The sequence below is a fragment of the Tachyglossus aculeatus genome, chromosome 4 (genome assembly GCF_015852505.1).
Source record: "Tachyglossus aculeatus isolate mTacAcu1 chromosome 4, mTacAcu1.pri, whole genome shotgun sequence".
Classification (NCBI taxonomy): domain Eukaryota; kingdom Metazoa; phylum Chordata; class Mammalia; order Monotremata; family Tachyglossidae; genus Tachyglossus; species Tachyglossus aculeatus.
Window position 1 is genome coordinate 86,441,266 of NC_052069.1, and position 18,687 is coordinate 86,459,952.

Below are 18,687 nucleotides of genomic sequence, written 5' to 3' on the forward strand. Positions count from 1 at the left end.
ATTATGGTGACAGACTGTGGGGAATTTGGGAAAGAAGCTACTGGAGAATGCAGTTAAAGATGGTGGTCAGAGAAGGGAGAAGGTGTTTTGATAAGGTGCCAAGGGATGGGGTTGGAGGTGCAGCTGGAGGGGGTGGATTTTGAAAAGGAGGCAGGAGATCTTCCACTACACTGTGGCTCCTTGAAGGGAGGGATCGTGTTTACCAACTCTAGTGTACTGAACTCTCCCAAGCACTCGGTAGAGCACTCTGCACACAGGAAGCACTCATAAATACCACTGATTGATTTACTGATCAATGAATAGGGAAGTGTCGGGGAATACTCAGGGCAGAGGACCTCCCTTGGACTTTCCATTCTGCAGTCCAATCGATACTATTTACTTTGTGCAGCTCCTGGGGGAGTACAAGAGAGTTGGTGGACACATTTCCCGCCCGAAACAAGCTTACAGCCTGGAGAGACCGTAGCACTTGCTCTCATCCGTAATAATACTGACGCTGCTACCTGTGGATTTTCCCCCTAATTTCTAGCTTTAAATTTTTTTAAATAAAAGTAATGTAAATGAAATGCATTAGCATCCTCACTTAAAAATTCTTACCGATGCCAGGGAATATTGTGCGATCACTCCAGGTCCTTCCCACTAAGGACACACACCAGTCTTTTCCATTTGCACCAGTATCACCAGTATCCTGGTTCCAAACGGGTGGCTCATTCTTCCTCTTGCCAGATGACGCAGGTGACACAGAGGTCCACTTCTCCTCACCTGCACTAATCTGTGCGGAGAGTTTTACAGACTTTTCATTCCAGCCTCCTCCATTTACGGTAGGGTTTTCATTCAATCCTGTAAAAATGTAAAATGAAGAATAAGATTAAAACAAAACCCAGAATATTACATACACTTTGGTATTGAGTTCTATGATTATTAGCTAGTCCTTTAAATAACTCTATAAAAAGAGTCTTGGAGATGGTATTCTCCTAGACTGGGAGCAGGAAATGTGTCTGTTGTACTGTAGTCTCCCTAGCGCTTGGCACAGTGCTTTGCATATGGTAAGTGCTCAATAAATACAACTGAATGAGTTGTAATTTCAGTTTGCAAGAATAAGCGTCAGCCTAGGGGACAGTTCCAGATAAATACCAGACCCTGGCTGCTTTTAGTATGAAAGTTCCTATGCTCGTGATTATTCACCAGCCAGTAAAATGATGGTTTTACCCATAGCCCCCCTGCAGGAATATGACAAGCCCGGAATTCTCGTGACTGGACTGCGGTTGGCAATCTTGGCTTCATAATCAGCTGGTGGTTCCCTTTCAGGAGGGAAAAGCACGCGTAATGAAGCATTCAGGACTCTCACCTGGTCTTTGATATTTAAAAGCAAGAGAACTTTAAGCTAGCGTGCATTTATCTTCTCTGATCGTCTCATGCATGCTGCATATCATTAATCAATCAATCAATCATATTTATTGAGCGCTTACTGTGTGCACAGCACTGTACTAAGTGCTTGGGAAGTACAAGTTGGCAACATATAGAGACAGTCCCTACCCAACAGTGGGCTCACAGTCTAAAAGGGGGAGACCAAAGACCCGTCTGGAGATGTCCTCTCTCTCAAATACCCAGCTCCGAGGTTTCCTAAAAGGTTCAGGATGTGGGGCCAACACTGTGGCTGTTGATTATTTCAGTCTTTATCTTGCAATGGGGAAGGGCAAAACCTACACAATATTCTTCCCTCACCCCTTGACCCACCTGATAGCCTAGAATTTAACATGGCTGGTTGAAGTAGCCTATCGTCAATCCAGAAATACTTATAGTAAAGAAAGCTCTTTAAACATTAAAAAGATTTCCAAGAAACTAAAACTGTTCTGTCATCCTCTTACCCTGTTGAAGTGTAGAATCACCTTTTCCAGGCTTATAGTTGGGAGTATTTAGAAGAGGTTCACCTAGGCGAAACAGAAGACATTTATATTTCACCTAACAGGTCATTATGCATTCCAGGTTCACTGAGGAAATGGCCATCATCACCACAATGACTGAAGCATACTTCAACTTGCAAGCACTCAACTTGGAAACGCAATATAGGCCTGGTACCTGCCCTAACGGAGCTCACAATCTAAAATGGGAAAGACAGCACCCACAGGGGAGGAAAAAAACACAAACAACTATCCAACTTTCAAAAAGTAGCAATAACAGTCTAAATAACAGTGAACATCATTGTGGTATTTGTTAAACACTTACTACGTGCCAAGGACTGCAATGAGTGCTGGGGCAGATACAATTCATTCATTCATTCAATCGTATTTATTGAGCGCTTACTGTGTGCAAAGCACTGTACTAAGCGCTTTGGAAGTACAAGTTTGCAACATATAGAGACGGTCCCTACCCAACAGCGGGCTCACAGTCTAGAAAGGGGATCTATGTAATGTAATCAGGTCCCACTGGGGGTTCAGAGTATATGTAGGAGGGAGAACAGGTACTGAACCCCCATTCTGCTGATGAGGGAGCTGAGGCACAGAGAAGTGAAGTGGCTTGCCCCCTGTCACACACCGGATAAAAGAGGAGGGGCCAGGATTAGAACCCATGTCCTCTGATTCCCAGGCCCGTGTTATTTCCACCAGGACTTGTTGCTTCTCTGAAGATTATTACAGGCATTTCAGTTCAAAACACCCCACAGTCCCTCCCAGGGGTTGATTACCTGCACTGGGTTTCAAAAATAAAAATCAGCCCAATTTTCCCATAGAAGGTTAAAGGTCAAACAGTTAACTCTGTTTTCCCTGCAGCTACGAGGGGCAGTTTTCAGACAGGTGAGTGGGCCTGGCCTCAGACCTCCATCCCCAAAGCCTGAGATCTCTGGTGTCAGAGAGAGACCCTGAATCACCCTGCTGCCTCAGGGGGATAAATCACCCCTCTCAGGCCTTACTCCACCAGGGCGCGGGGACCCTCTAGCATTAGAGATTTTAGACCAATACTTCTGTTCTTATTTCTATCACCGTCAGATTACCGCAAGCCTTTGCACAGCCATCTCCTAGCTAAATTTTATTCCGGGGAGAAAAATGGGCATTCAGCCAAGAAATGTAAGTGTGCCTATTCTCTGCAATTTGACCTTAGAGTTTACCCTTTCCATTTTAAACAATTTAATTGACTGACAAATGACAGCTGACTGACAAAAGGCGAAAAACATCTGCACTTGTAAAATCGGCTCAGGAAGTGAATTTTCTAATTGCGTTACCATTCGAAAGAGAAAACTCGGAGAGTCGAATTTGGGGATTGCTAATGCGTAGGCTCCACCAGATGCCCCCCCGCCAAGAGTTATGAGAGAAACAATTTCCCTCGACAAGCAGAGCCATCAAGGTGAGTGATGGGGGAAGGTTTTAGCAGTAAAGGGTAGAGAAAGCATACTGGAACATCCAGATCACTGGATGCTGAGAACTGTTGAGCCAGAAGGGACCTTGGAAGATCATCTTGGAAGATCATCTTGAAAGATCATCTTGGAAGATCATTGAGAAGAAGCGTGGCTCAGTAGAAAGAGCACAGGCTTTGGAGTCAGAGGTCACATAGGTTCAAATCCCGGATCAACCAATTGTCAGCTGTGTGACTTTGGGCGAGTCACTTCACTTCTCTGTGCCTCAGTTACCTCATCTGTAAAATGGGGGTGAAGACTATGAGCCCTCCGTGGGACAACCTGATCACCCTGTAACCTCCCCAGCGCTTAGAACAGTGATTTGCACATAGTAAGCGCTTAATAAATGCCATCATCATTTATATTATTATCATCTGGTCTCTAGGGAGATTTCTGACTAAATCACTCAGGACAGATTCATACATTCAATTGTATTTATTGACCACTGACCGTGCGCAGAACACTATACTAAGAGCTTGAACAGTACAACTCAGCAAAAATGACGGTATGTATTAAACGCTCACTGTGAGCCAGGCTCCATGCTAAACCCTGGCGCAGTTCCAATATAATCAGGCTGGATATATCCCTTAACCCATCTTGGGCTACAAGGAAGAAAGGGAGGGTGAGAGAGGAAGTAATTTAACTCTATTTTACAGATGAGGAAAGCAAGGCAGAGAAGTGAAGTGACTTGCCCAATGTCTCCCACAGCAGGTAGGTGGTTCTCGAAGTCTGAGGCCTTCTGATTCCCAGTCTCATGGGAGCAGCTCCCGCATGGGAGTGGCAGGACCCGCTGCTGCCATGGCCACAATCAGAGAAACAGTGAGGCTAGTTGATAAGGCCCAGGACTGACTGGGAGTCAGGACACCTCGGTTCTCATCCCGACTCAGCTCCCTGCCTGCTGTGAGACCCTGGACAAGTCACTTCACTTCTCTGTGCCTCAGCTTCCTCAACTGTATAATGGGAATAAAATACTCAGTCCCTCCTCCCCCTAGACTGTGAGCCCCACACAGGGCAGAGACTATGCCTGATTCCACTGTACTATGCCCACCCAAGGGCTTAGGTCTCTGATGAGCTAGGAAAATAGAACCTTTACCGAATCACTGAATGGGAGTTGCAATCAAGTTCCACTATTTCAAAAATAACGACCATTTATTGCTTCTCCCCTACCTACGGGACCTGCCAGCAGCATGTAAGGAAGTCAAGTTTGTCAGGCACAATTTGCTCTTCACAAAGCCGGTGATCTGGCCCGGAGTGAAAATGACAGTAATATGATGGTTACGAGCCCTATGGAGTCAGCCCATTCCCATGGTATGATTGCGGTACTCTCAAATTCCCTGGGAGTCCGAGGTTTCTAATGAGTGTAGACAATGGCCCGAATGTTTCTAGGTCCAAAATCACCTGAAAATGCTAGTTTCGGGATCTTAGAGGAAAGGAACAATTAGGTTAATTGAGAAGTCTACAAAAATGTCAGAGATGAATTTCTGCTACATTTAAAGTGGCACAGCTATCTGAATTAAGCAAAATTCGCTGACTGTACTACAGCAGAAAGTTAATCATTTCAACTTCAATTAGGTTGACAGCCAGTTTTCTGAACCAGGGCTAGTTCAGGTCAACGGAACACAAACTGAGCGCGCTTCTGTCCAAACTCAATCACTTTCAGTCTCTAACAGAGGCAAGGAGTAGAACCCACTAGGGACTCTGGACGGTATTATCTCTTATGCATCACTCTCGCCACCAATATACCTTTATTCTTTCTGGAGCCAACTGGAAAAGTTGCTGTTATAAGTTGCTCAGTGGAAACTGAGACGGCGCTTTCGGTCCCAGGAAGACTTGAATCTGGAGAACCCGTATCAGGAAAGCCCTTGTCCCGCTTTCGCTGCTGTCTTTTCTCTTTGTTACTGATTTTAGTTTCCCAGGCTCCTAACGTAACACCAGAAAGAGAGATGTCGTTCAGTTACATGGAAAACTGGGCGCTGAAAAACCGGAACACAGGTAGCCTGGTAAATTTCACTGCGGCAAAAATTGAAGCGATTCTACCACAAAAATAGGAATCAAATGTAAGAATTCCACCCACTTTTTCATGTAACCGTAATCTCCACTTCGGGCGGTCATGGTGGCGCATCAATTGTACCCACTATCTCCTGCTCTAGTACTCTTAGTGAACTCCGAGACACGGAGGATGGCATCTATGACACCTGGCACTCCTGCCAGACTACGACTTGCTGCGCTATTCTGCCTGGCACCCTGGCATCTTATCCAGCTGATTGCTGCTTGTCCTTAGGCTACCGTTTTCTTTTTGCGCAGCCGCTGGCGGGACCCTGCCTCTCTTCTCTGACCAACTGTACTTCTGCTCAGAGGGGATGGGCACCTTAGGGAGTAAAGCTTCCTAGACCAGTGATCCTGGGGATGGAAAAGTGGAACGGGCAATGGCAGAAATCCAAAACCACGGAAGAGGGGCAGCCGAGAGTGGTCCCTCTGAAACGGATGCATTCTTCGTGCACTTCCCTGGAGTCTTGCCAGGGTCTCCTGCGACTAAAAAGGGGTTGATGCCTAACTCAGAGTGTGACCCACTTAATTAAAATAGGGCTGTTTAGAAATGTGCACTCAGCCTTCTAAATGAAGAGCGGGGGTCGGGGGGGGGGGGGGGACGTGGAACGACGACACATCAAAAGTAATAAGCCATATCATTAAAAGCACTATGGAAAGATAATAATAATAATAATAGCATTTATTAAGCGCTTACTATGTGCAAAGCACTGTTCTAAGCGCTGGGGAGGTTACATGCTCTCAATGTTTATTCCTTTCACAGTTCCTTTCGTGTTTATGATGCTGTAGATCCATCCTCTGAAATCTGTGAAACAAGGGAGGCTATCAAAAGGGGCCCCAAACAGAATACAAACTGAGCACGATTCCGTCCAAACGAAATCACATTCAGTGTTAACACAACAGTATCCACTCAAGACACCAAACAGTATTATCTTGTATGCCTTAGGGCTGCCACCAATAGCTTGATTCTTTCTGAGGCCAACTGGAAAAGTCGCTGTTATAAGTGGAAACTGAGACGGTGCTTTTGAGCCGCTGATGACTTTTATGCAATACACTGTGACAAAAGTTGCTGCAATCCCAACCCCTGCCCAAGTACCTTCATCAACTTCCTTTCCATCGTGGCGCGAACCGTCCTGAGCTACTTTCACATCCGCCTTGGATTTCTTCTTGTTTTTCTTCAACTGAAAATAAAAGAAAACCTTCACTTACTCCCAGGGCACTGTCACTTGGCGTAAAGTCTTTCACGGGTGAGGTCTGGGAGAGTGCAGTGTGCCACCACTCTATAAATGACCAACTTCGGAGACAGTTTCTTGGTTGAATGAACAATTAGCCTTGAGCTTTTCACAGAATAGTCCAATCTCTATCTTCAACCACCCTCTAGCCCCTTGTGTTGGCACACATTCCTCTCCCTTCTGGTCTGCAAATTCTAAATCATCCTGAATTGCAACAACGGAAAGTCAGGGTTGGGGTATTTAGGCTACGCAGCCATGCAGACTCTGAAAATTAGGAGGTGGGTCGGGAAACCAAGGGTTTTGCAGACCCCAGTGCATCAGGAGGCAGAGACTGAAGTGTTCCGGGGGAGAGAACCCAAGGGAGCAAATCTCCGAAAAGGCATTTTTTTTTTCCAGTGCGGGAATAGCACTTTCCTAGTGGAAACATCTTCAGACTCCTTTCTCAATTTCCTTGCCCACTGCCTCTACTTTTTAGCAGACAGGCAAATTTGTAAGAGCAGGGCTCTCTCTGGCTTCCCTCCCTTTTACCCAAAGCCTACCAACTGAATAGCTACCCTGCTTCAACTTTAAGCGTGGAAATGAAGGGCAGTCAGAGGCGGGGATGGATAGGGTCTTACTATTTCTCTTTTTGGTCTTTTTACTTGTACAGTGGTTGGTAAACAAAAGTCTCAAAAGAAACTCAAGGCTCATTTTGAATGCCCTGGACCAAAACTCTGCCCCTGCCCCCAACCCACAAATTTACCAGATTCATTCATTCACCCAATCGTATTTGTTGAGTGTTTACTGTGTGCAAAGCACTATACTAAGCGCTCAGGAAGTACAAATCAGCAACATATAGAGACGGTCCCCACACAACGGGCTCACAGTCTAGAATCATCAACAGATCATCACTCTCTCCTTTTTTAAAACCCTCTTGAAATCCCACCTCTTCCAGGAAGCTGCCTCCAATTTGCCAACATCCAGTTGGATCCACCCAACAGCCCACTCTTAGCAACAGGCATCTTGTTCCCATCCTCCGCCCTTACATCCTTAAGGACATTTGTTTGTGAATCCTATCATTTATTCAAGTACTGCCCCCTGACAACGACATGGTTGCACTATTATTACCTCCTGGTTCTTCCTGCCACTCTCACTATTTGTAGATTTTTATCTGTCTCCTCCATTGGAGGCAGGGTTCATCTTTTATCACTACTGCACTCTCCGAAAGAGTATGTGCTCCCCCCTCGGTAGGCACTCAATGAAAATACCAATGATTGATTGGCCCAACTGTGAAGGCCCTGGGTCTAAAAATAATGTGAGGTTGAGATGGTGGCAGGCTTGTTTTGGAGGCCAGGGTGTTAACCTGATGAGCAAAACTCGCCCTGCTAGGTCAGAATCCAATCAGACAAGACCCTATCCATTACTTCCTGATGAGACTGGAACTCTCATAACCTATTTTCACCCACCTCGAAAAAAATCAAGGGGGAGCCTGAGTTATTCCAGGCTGAGAAATCCTCAGATTAAAAAAAAATTCAAATAATCAATCAATCAATCAATCAATCGTATTTATTGAGCGCTTAGGTAAAATAAAAAACAACAAACCCGAAGCTAAACAGTCAGTGCAGGCCCACACTTGAGATTTGTAGTCTTACAATATTTTTTAAAAAGTGCAAAAAATCAAATTTCCTATGCACATATTACCACAAACCTTATGTTGCCAACTTGTACTTCCCAAGAGCTTACTACAGTGCTCTGCACACAGTAAGTGCTCTATAAATACGATTGAATGAATGAATGAATAATACATACAACAATTAATAGGACTTTTCTGCTTAAGCCTCTTTCAAGCCTAGTAGAAGTTTCTCCCCAAGTCTGGGGAACTAAAAATAGCCAAATAGTTGGGAGATGACTATAGTGGAGATGCATTTAATTTCCCATAATTGAATTCTACCTTCCCCTGTACAATTCCTTTAGGAGTAGTCCAAGTTTGACAGTTATAACATCAGTCAGATCCACATTAAATGTCATCACTGACTAAAGAGGCAGGAGGTGCAAGCAAACTCTAAATAGTAGCTCTTTTCCTTTACAAAAGGCTCTGTTCATTCTGAATGACTGCCCTCTGCGACACACAAGGTCTTGGCAGATCTTACTTCTGCCACCAGCTGAACAAGGCACCGATGATCTGGTAGGCTCCCTCAGACCCGAAGCCCATTATAGCTAATGAATCTCTCTAGAAAGGAAAACGACCAAATTCCGTGCACTCCATTTTCCTCTTTTCTAACCCCCCTAACCGCAATGCTGTCTGATTCCTGTTGAGAAAGCCAACTCTCCAAGGTTACTATGTTTTGAAGTGCTCGAATTAGTTGGGTTTTTGAGTGCGGTTACGAAATACTTGAGCTCTCAGAAGGACTGACACTATTAAAATCAAACAAATAAGCTTATCTCAGTCTTGCCCCTAGCAATTCACCCAGAACAATTTATGCCAGCCAACTGGTAAGCAGCGTACACTTTTATTTTACTAACTGAAGTTCTGATGGTGGGTCAGGCAGGTTTCAAAGAGGACAAAAAACCAAAAACTTTGTAGCCTGGAGGGTTTTTTCAGTACATTTCCCTTTCCCATAGAATCAAATTTTTACCATGTGTTCAGGATAAAACACTTTTTAAGGGACCGGAAAACCTAACACAGCACAGGTCAAGTCACATTAGAGAAGCAACGTGGCTCAGTGGAAGGAGCACGGGCTTGGGAGTCAGAGGTCGTGGGTTCGGGTTCTAATCCTGACTCTGCCACTTGTCAGCTGTGTGACTTTGGGCAAGTCACTTAACTTTTCCGTGCCTCAGTTACCTCATCTGTAAAATGGGGATTAAGCCTGTGAGCCCCATGTGGGACAACCCGATGACCTTGTATCCTCCCAGAGCTTAGAACAGTGCTTGGCACATAGTAAGCGCTTAACGAATGCCATCATTATTATGTGCCGCAGCATATGCCTTGGGGTTAGTAAAGAAAACATATCCATCCGGTGATTAGGGAACTCATTGACTGATTTGAAGTCAGTATTCCAAATATGATCCAAATGGGCCATCAATCCCTTAGATGGTGAGTCCCCAGAGGGCCAGGAAGTACATCTAACTCTCCCTGTGGATTTTTCCCGGAGCTCGGCACAACTGAATGAATACTTTAAAAGAGACTCTTACTATGCCCTAGACAAGACATCTCTTGTGGCCAGCCATCTCGATAACCAATCAATCTAGATAACCAATCAATCATATTTATTGAGTACTTACTCTGTGCAGGGCACAGTATTACGTGCTTGGGAAAGTACAATGCAGAGTTGAGGCAGGTTCCCTGCCTACAAGGAGCTTACAGTCTAAATTGAAGTATTCAGGCTAACTCCCCACCGCCACACCGATTGTACATCTTTAAATCATATCTTATAAATTATCTAGATACCCGTCTATCTCCAACTCTAAACTACAAGCTTGTAATGGGCAGGGAGTTTGTCTTCTAATTCTGTGTACTGTTCTCCCTCGAGCGCTTAGTATAATGGGCATAATGGGAGCTCAATAACTACCACTGATTGATGGAGGGACTGAAATGTACGAGAGAGGGAGACGACTGATGGAGTTCGACACCCCTGCCCTACACCTCTAGCTCCAGAGGTTCTAACTTCCACTTCCCTCAAGAGATAAAGTGACTGAGAAGCAGGAGCAACTGGGGCGGGAGTATAAGTAGTATGTTTAATTCCCAACCCTTCCCTGCAGCTGTGCTCAACCCTGTAGGTGAACAGAGTGTACTGAAAAATCTATCGGCCCTGCAGCAAGCTCAAACTCTTAATTTTCTCCCACCTACTTGATGGTTTTTACTGAGTGCTTTCTGTGTGCGGAGTACACAGTACTTGGAAGAGTACCACATAACGGAGTTAGAACACACGATCCCTTCCCTCAAGGAGCTTATAACCCAGCGCTTAGAACAGTGCTTTGCACATAGTAAGCGCTTAACAAATACCATCATTATTATTATTATTATTATAATCTACTGGAAAATACATTGATTGCAGGAGATGGACTGCATTGGCAATGACCAAACCCCTCGCTACCTGACACGGGAGCGGGTAGCACTAATAGTGTTTATTGAGTACCTGCTTGGTTGCGAGGCTCAGTAATGCTTGGGACACTGAAATTGAGTAACACACATCCGCTGCCCACAAGGGGCTTAAATTCCATGGTGGAGACAGAGGTGAAAGTATTTACAATGAATAATGAAGGGAAGTAATTGAATGTGCAAATGAACAACATAAATACCAAAGTGCTATATTCTAGAAGTGCACATGTACAAATGTGTGAAGCAGAAGAACAAAGGCCTGGAACACTCGAGTTCTAATCCCGGCTCTGCCAGTTGTCTGCTGTGTGACCCTGGGCAAGTCTGCTGGGCACCCTTCCTCTGTGTCTCATCTATAAAATGAGGATTCAGACCCTGAGCCCCCGGTGTCCCACTTGATTATCTTGGTAGCTACTCCAGCGCTTTGAACAGTGCCTGATAACGGCACATAGTAAGTGCTTAAATACGATTTAAAAAAAAAAAAGTGCCCAGGATGGGTAGGGAAACTACCCATTAAGTGCCAGGAACTATTGGCGAGCTTGTACAAGTTACGGTGCTGGGGACTCACTGCGGAAGGTTTGTTGTTACAAGTGGGATTTTAGGAGTATACTGAAGGTGGAGAGTGCTGAGGGTCTGTCAGATTTGCATGGGGAGGGAATTCCAGGCCAGGAGAATGTCAAGGGTGAGGGGATGAAAACAGGAGAGGAGAGAGAGCATGGTACAGTTAGAAGGTGAGCCTGAGGGGAGAAAAGAGAGTGAGCTGGGGAGTAATAAAGACAGACAGCAGGTGAATAAAGTGTGGCGAACTGGTTGAGAACTTTGGGAAAATCAGTGGAGGGTTGAGGAGTGGAGCAAAGTATGCCGAGCAAGCTTCCAAAATGAGGATCCAAGCGACAGTGAGGAGTATGGATCGGAGGGGCAAACGGCGGGAGGAAGGGAGACCAGCAAGGAGGCTGATGCAATGATGTAGCCACACTATGACTAGGGCTTGAACCGGGGTGGAGAGGAAGGGGTGGATCGGGGAGATTATCAGGCAGGAAAAACTGGTAGGATTTGGCAGTAAGCTGAATGTGAAATATGAAACATGGGAGAATCCAGGATGACACCATGGTTATGGGCTTTGATGACAAAGGGGGGGTGTGATATCAGCACAGATGGGAAAATTGAGAGAAGTGGGTTACGTGGGTGGGGTGAGCAGTTCCATTACTGATCTGTAAATCTGAGGGATCCATGAGGAGATAACCTGGAGGCACCTGGAGATGCAGGATCTACAACTGGATGAGCCATTGGGGAGGGAGGTGTAACTGAGTTACCGGCATCCAGATGGGAGTGGAAGCCACAGAAGGGGACGTGGCTCCTCGAGGGAGGAAATACAGACAACCTGCAGGAGCAGCCACCCAATGGAAGTGAGAAAGCCCTGTCAATCAATCTTTTTTATTGAGTGCTTACTGCGTGCAGAGCACTGTACTAAGCGCCTGGGAAGTACAAGTTGGCAACATATACAGACGGTCCCTACCCAACAGTGGGCTCACAGTCTAGAAGGGGGAGACAGAGAACAAAACCAAACATATTAACAAAATAAAATAAATAGGATACGTACAAGTAAAATAAATAAATAGAGCAATAAATGCATACAAACATATATACATATATACAGGTGCTGTGGGGAAGGGAAGGAGGTAAGGCGGGAGGGATGGAGGGGGGAGGAGGGGGAGAGGAAGGAGGGGGCTCAGTGTGGGAAGGCCTCCTGGAGGAGGTGAGCTCTCAGTAGGGCCTTCAAGGGAGGAAGAGAGCTAGCTTGGCGGATGTGGGGAGGGAGGGCATTCCAGGCCAGGGGGATGATGTGGGCTGGGGGTTGATGGTGGGACAGGCGAGAACGACGCACGGTGAGGAGATTAGCAGCAGAGGAGCGGAGGGTGCGGGCTGGGCTGGAGAAGGAGAGAAGGGAGGTGAGGTAGGAGGGGGCGAGGGGATGGACAGCCTTGAAGCCGAGGGCGAGGAGTTACAAGAACCTTACAGTCTAGAGGGATGGCTAGCAGCCAGCAGAAGAATCGGCTGGGAATCTAATGGTACCTGTATCTCCACTCTCCATTCTACTATTCTACTCTTGATCAGCTAAAGCCCTCACAACACATGATCACGTGCCCACACACACTGGCTCACCGCGCAAGAGAGGACTGGCATCCATAAAAGTCTCACAGGAGAGCAGTATTCAACATGATCGTTAACAACAGAGAAGCCCGACCTCCTGAGAGGTCAACGGGTTCGATTCTCTACTTCCTCCACCCTCAATCCTTCCGGAGCCTCTGGCTCAATTTCAAGTACTGATAGCTTCAGGGCTGGAGCCATGCTCTCTCCTGGATAGCTCCAAGCTATTGAATCTTTTTTTCCCTCTCTGACAGGAGTGGGGGGATGCTTTGAGCACCAGGCCCCATGGATTAATGGTTAGAAAAAAGTCTAACAAGAGTCCCAGACCAAAAATTTTATCCCCTGTCTCTCTGTCAAACACAATCAGAGAAGCAGCGTGGCCTACTGGAAAGAGCATGGCTCTCAGCAGAAACTCAGGAGTTTCTGCCTGATGCGCAGATTGATTGGTAGCCACTGGAGATTTTTGAGGAGGGGAGTAACATGCCCAGAGCGTTTCTGGACAAAGACAATCCGGGTAGCGGCATGAAGTATGGATTGAAGTGGGGAGAGACACGAGGATGGGAGATCGGAGAGGAGGCTGATGCAGTAGTCCAGACGGGATAGGATGAGAGCTTGAAGGAGCAGGGTAGCAGTTTGGATGGAGAGGAAAGGGCGGATCTTGACAATGTTGCGGAGCTGAGACCGGCAGGTTTTGGTGACAGCTTGGATTGAGGGGTGAATGAGAGAGCGGAGTCAAGGATGACACCAAGGTTGCGGGCTTGTGAAGGATGGTAGTGCCGTCAACAGTGATGGGAAAGTCAGGGAGCGGGCAGGGTTTGGTAGGGAAGACAAGGAGTTCAGTCTTGGACATGTCAGAGAGCTGGGACAGTCAGGTTCATGATCATCATCATCAATCGTATTTATTGAGCGCTTACTATGTGCAGAGCACTGTACTAAGCGCTTGGGAAGTACAAATTGGCAACATATAGAGACAGTCCCCTACCCAACAGTGGGCTCACAGTCTAAAAGGGGGAGACAGAGAACAAAACCAAACATACTAGGTTAGAACAGAGACAGTCAAACCAAGGCTTCACAGGACTGGTAGGGGAGACAATGGGCCAGAGAGTCAATTGCTTTAGCACAGGGACAAAAGAGCCAGAGGGCCTATCTCCTATACTGCAAAAACAGCTCATGCCAACTCTGGATGCCCAAGAGGCCAAGAAAGCCACAGGTCCCACATGATCTATGGCCCTCCCAGAATGGCTTCCGCTCATTCTGCAGGCTCACGCGGTCAAAGCAGATCTATTTTAAGCTTCATTGACTCTGTGCAGCACGAGGGGTGGTATTACGAGCAATGGGGATAATGCAAGAGGAGAGGGGGGCCTGGGATTCAGAACCAGACCTAGAAGGAGATGTCTCCTTGCTGTTAGAGAGAACCCTATCTGCTCCCATCTTCTCACTTTTCCTTCTAGCCAGATGCTTATATTCTACTGGTCATTACCCCCACCCACACATGGCAAGTCAGGGGCTATTTACTACTGTGGTACTTCAGCCACAGGGCTCTTAGCATGCAAGATGAACCAGGCCCAGAAGTAAACGGGTGGGTGGCAAACCTTCAAGCTGGGATCGGGCACTTTGTGACTGCTTTCACCAGTCTCTGGCAGATCACCAGCAGTGATTCCCATTCAAACAAGGAATTAGGAAACTAAGCTCGACGGCTGCTGAGACTACCTGATAGCCCGGTACCAAAACCAAAAAAGGCCAAACTGAGTTTCGAATCCAACTGCTTTTTGGGCTTGAAAATGTCAGCTGATGACATTAGTTTTGTCGACAACACCCAAGTGGTATATTTTATGTCAAGAGATAACCCTCGTCTCCACTCCCCACTTGTGTTACCGATGCACTTGGCTGTATACCTCAAAAGCGCTTAAACACCCCAGCCCCACAGCACTTATATACAAAGCCTTTGTACTCTACTACTTCCCCTATCTGTAATATCTTTTAATGGCTGTATCCCCTTTAAGCTGTAAGAACTGTAAGCTCCTTGTGGGCAAGGATCGGAATACCAGCTCCACTGAATTGCATTTTCCCAAGTGCCTAGTACAGTGCTCTGCATAAAATAAGCAGCGTGGCTTATTGGAATGACCACGGGTTCGGGAGTCAGAGGTAGTGGGTTCTAATCCCGACTTTGGGCAAGTCACATAACTTCTCTTTGCCTCAGTTCCCTCATCTGTAAAATGGGGATTAAGACTGTGAGCCCCATGTGGGACAACCTGATAACCTTGTATCTATCTCAGCGCTTGGCACATAGTAAGCGATTAACAAATGCTATTATTATTATTATAATAAGCACATAATGGGGACAATCACATTCAAATTATGCTCAAGTTTCAAGGGAGCGGTGAAGATATCTAGAGAAGCAGCGTGGCTCTTACTCCCAGGTCTGTGCTCTATCCACTAGGCCATGCTGCTAATACTGCGTGGCCTGGGCTTTGGAGTCAGAGGTCATGGGTTCAAATCCCAGCTCCGGCAACTGTCAGCTGTGTGACTTTGGGCAAGTCACTTAATGTCTCTGTGCCTCAGTTACCTCATCTGTAAAATGGGGATTAAGACTGTAAGCCCCACGTGGGACAACCTGATCACCTTGTAACCTCCCAGCTCTTAGAACAGTGCTTTGCTCATGGTAAGCGCTTAATAAAATGCCATTATTATTATTATCCAGTTCAATGAAACAGTTTCCACAAGGCTGGCGAGGTAAAAACACTACAAGAACCCTTCCTCTATATTTTTATAATAAAAATAATAATGGTATTTGTTAAGCACTATGTGCCAAGCACTGTTCTAAGTGCTGGGGTAGATACAAGATAATCAGGTTGAACACAGTCCCTGTCCAACATGGGGCTCACAGTTTTAATCCCTATTTTACAGATGACGGACCGGAGGCACAGAAGTTAAGTGACTTGCCCAAGGCTACACAGCACACAAGTAGCGGAGCTGGCACTAGAGTTCATGACCTTCTCACTACCAGGCCTGTGCTCTATCCTCTATACCATGCTGCTTCATAAGTGCCTGCCACATGACAATCATAAAAATAAGAACTGTCATATTTGTTCAGCGCTTTCTGTGCTCCAGTGACTGTACTGGAGTACTGGACTGTAGAGAAGCAGCGTGGCTCAGTGGAAAGAGCATGGGCTTTGGAGTCAGAGGTCATGGGTTCTAATCCCCGCTCCGCCACTTGTCAGCTGGGTGACTTTGGGCAAGTCACTTCACTTCTCCAGGCCTCAGTTCCCTCATCTGCAAAATGGGGATGAACCCTGTGAGCCCCCCATGGGACAACCTGATTACCTTGTACCCCCTCAGTGCTTAGAACAGTATTTTGCACATAGTAAGCGTTTAATAAATGCCATCATCATTATTATTATTATTACTAAGCACTGGAGAGGTGCGGGCAGGGAATCTTTCTGTTTATTGTTATACTGTACTCTCTCCCAAGCACTAAGTACAGTGCCCTGCACAGTAAGCACTGCACACAGTAAGCACTCTAAATATGAGTGAATGAATACAGGCACATCGGGCTGGGCAGAGTCCCTGTCCCACATGGGGCTCACAGTCTTAATTCCCATTTTAAAGATGAGGGAACTGAGGTATAGAGAGGTTGTGACTTGCCCAAGGTCACAAAGTGGCAGAGCAAGGATTAGAACCCAGATCCTTCTGATGCCCAGGCCCTTTCTCTATCCAAACAGCAACAGCTTATCTTATCATCCCCTCCCCAACCCCTAATCTACTTCAATAGCTATGGAGACGAACAACCGACAGACAACATTAGCAATAGATGGTCTAAATTCAGCAAAAATGTCTTACTAAGATGACTGGCCCAAGATAGGGGGCAACATGCCAAGAAAGGCTCCTGGGGCAGAGGCAACTAAGGAAGCAGTGAGGTGTAGTGGATAGCCAATGTGCTGGGGAGTCTAGAAGAAGTCAGAAGGTCATGGGTTCTAATCCTGGCTCCACCATTTGTCTGCTGTGTGATCCTGGGCAAGTCGCTTCACTTCTCTGGGCCTGTTACCTCACCTGCAAAATGGGGATTGAGACTGTGAGCCCCAAATGGGACAGGGACTGTATCCAACCAGATTTACCTGTATCCACCCCAGTGCTTAGTACAGTGTCTGGCACATAGTAAGTGCTTAACAAATACTATTAATATTATCTTAAGAATCCCAGCAAGACACGTAATCAGAGTCAGTCAGTGAATCAAATTTATGGAGTGCTTACTGTGTGCTGAGCACTGTACTAAAGGTTTTGGAAAATACAATATAACAGACACATTCCCTGCCCACAATAATCTTACAGGCTAAAAATCAAGTGACTGGCCATTTTCAGAAGCACAGAGGCATCCCCAGTAAAAGCACCAACTACACAGATAAAGGGTATATATGCTTAGGAAACATATATATATATATATATATATATATACATATATATATATATGTGTATGTTTATATATACGAACATATATATGCTTAGGAAAGACATGCATTTAAATTACTATTTGTCTCAGATCAAAATGCATAACATCACCAGATGAAGGGAAATATCCATTTATTAAATCACAGTCCTCCTCCCTTTAATAAATAAATGATATGTCTTTGTCTTTTTTTGTCCAAGGTCTACACCATTTACCCTTGATGGCTGTCGTGTAATGTGTTATGCTGGCCATGGGAGACGTAGTGGGACATCTCTTAGTGGGCAGGGATTGTATCTATCAACTCTGTTGGTTGTTACTCTACACCCAGTAAGCGCTCAATAAAAACCATTGATTGACTGATAGTGAGAAAACGTGGATAGTTCAGTGCAAACCATCACCACAAAGACAAAAACAAATCAAGTGCCTAGCCTGTGAACAACATCTTTCTTCCTTTCCCAATTCCAGACTAAAATCTGATGAAAAAAAAGTCAACAGCCCCTATCTGGTCCCCCCGTTGAAGGACAGATAGCTGGTGCTATTTAATAGCACTTCTGAGGTCTAAGTAACCCTACTTATGGCTGCAGTGCCTGCCTGGATGGCAGTGGGCCAGTAAAGTAACCGTACTGTATTTCCCAAGGATGACGTGTATGAAAGATTGCCTCTCAAGAATAATCGCATATATGGATACAGTACTAGTACTACTACTACTACTACTGTGTACTACCGTCAATAGTATAGTCTTCAAATACGACGGACAGCTTTTGAGAATCGGACTGAGCTTAGTTTTTGTCCACCTCTTATCGCCGTTTTCTTGGCTCTGGCCCAGTTGAACTGGGAAACCACCACAGAACTAGAGGTGAGTTGACAATCGGCCTAGGGCAGTACTCTGTTTTGGGGTCTGCCATTTTAGGACTAAAGCTGCTCATTAAAGTATAAAAATCCACATGCTGAGCAAGGCCAATGATTCCTCCAGCCCAATGACCTGCCTGACAGTGGCTACAAAGACTGCTGGAGGAAAAGCACTGTCCTCTTTATTCGTTTAGGCCCAAATAGATTCCTATGACCACTTATCTGTTTGCACAGCTGCTAGACAGTTTAGGCCCCCAAGATGGTAAGCAACGGTAAAGTTATCTTCAGGCCTGCTACCTCTGAAAATACATTAAATCCCTATAGCATATCTTTAGGCAGGAATTTTTAACCACCCTGCTCCATTTCTAAAAGGAACTGGATTGCCTTGGTTTTATGAAGCAACTTCCCAACCCTCGCAACCTTAGAGGACAGACACAGTCATAGCCAAAGGAGCAAGACAGCATCCAGAGCAGGTGAAAAGAGAAATTGCTCCTGAGGTTATCACTGG

At 45.8% G+C, this 18,687-nt stretch overlaps 1 protein-coding gene across 1 annotated transcript in view; it reads right to left on the bottom strand.

Annotated features, from left to right (window-relative positions):
- Positions 1 to 18,687, bottom strand: part of MTDH (metadherin) — a 65,467-nt gene that overhangs the window by 24,929 nt on the left and 21,851 nt on the right. Inside the window, exons 3-6 of the mRNA XM_038745639.1 lie at positions 6,528 to 6,612; positions 5,129 to 5,305; positions 1,866 to 1,928; positions 595 to 837 (exon numbers count right to left, since the gene is read on the bottom strand). Of these exons, the coding sequence (XP_038601567.1) occupies positions 595 to 837; positions 1,866 to 1,928; positions 5,129 to 5,305; positions 6,528 to 6,612 (568 nt within the window). The remainder of the gene's footprint in view (positions 1 to 594; positions 838 to 1,865; positions 1,929 to 5,128; positions 5,306 to 6,527; positions 6,613 to 18,687) is intronic.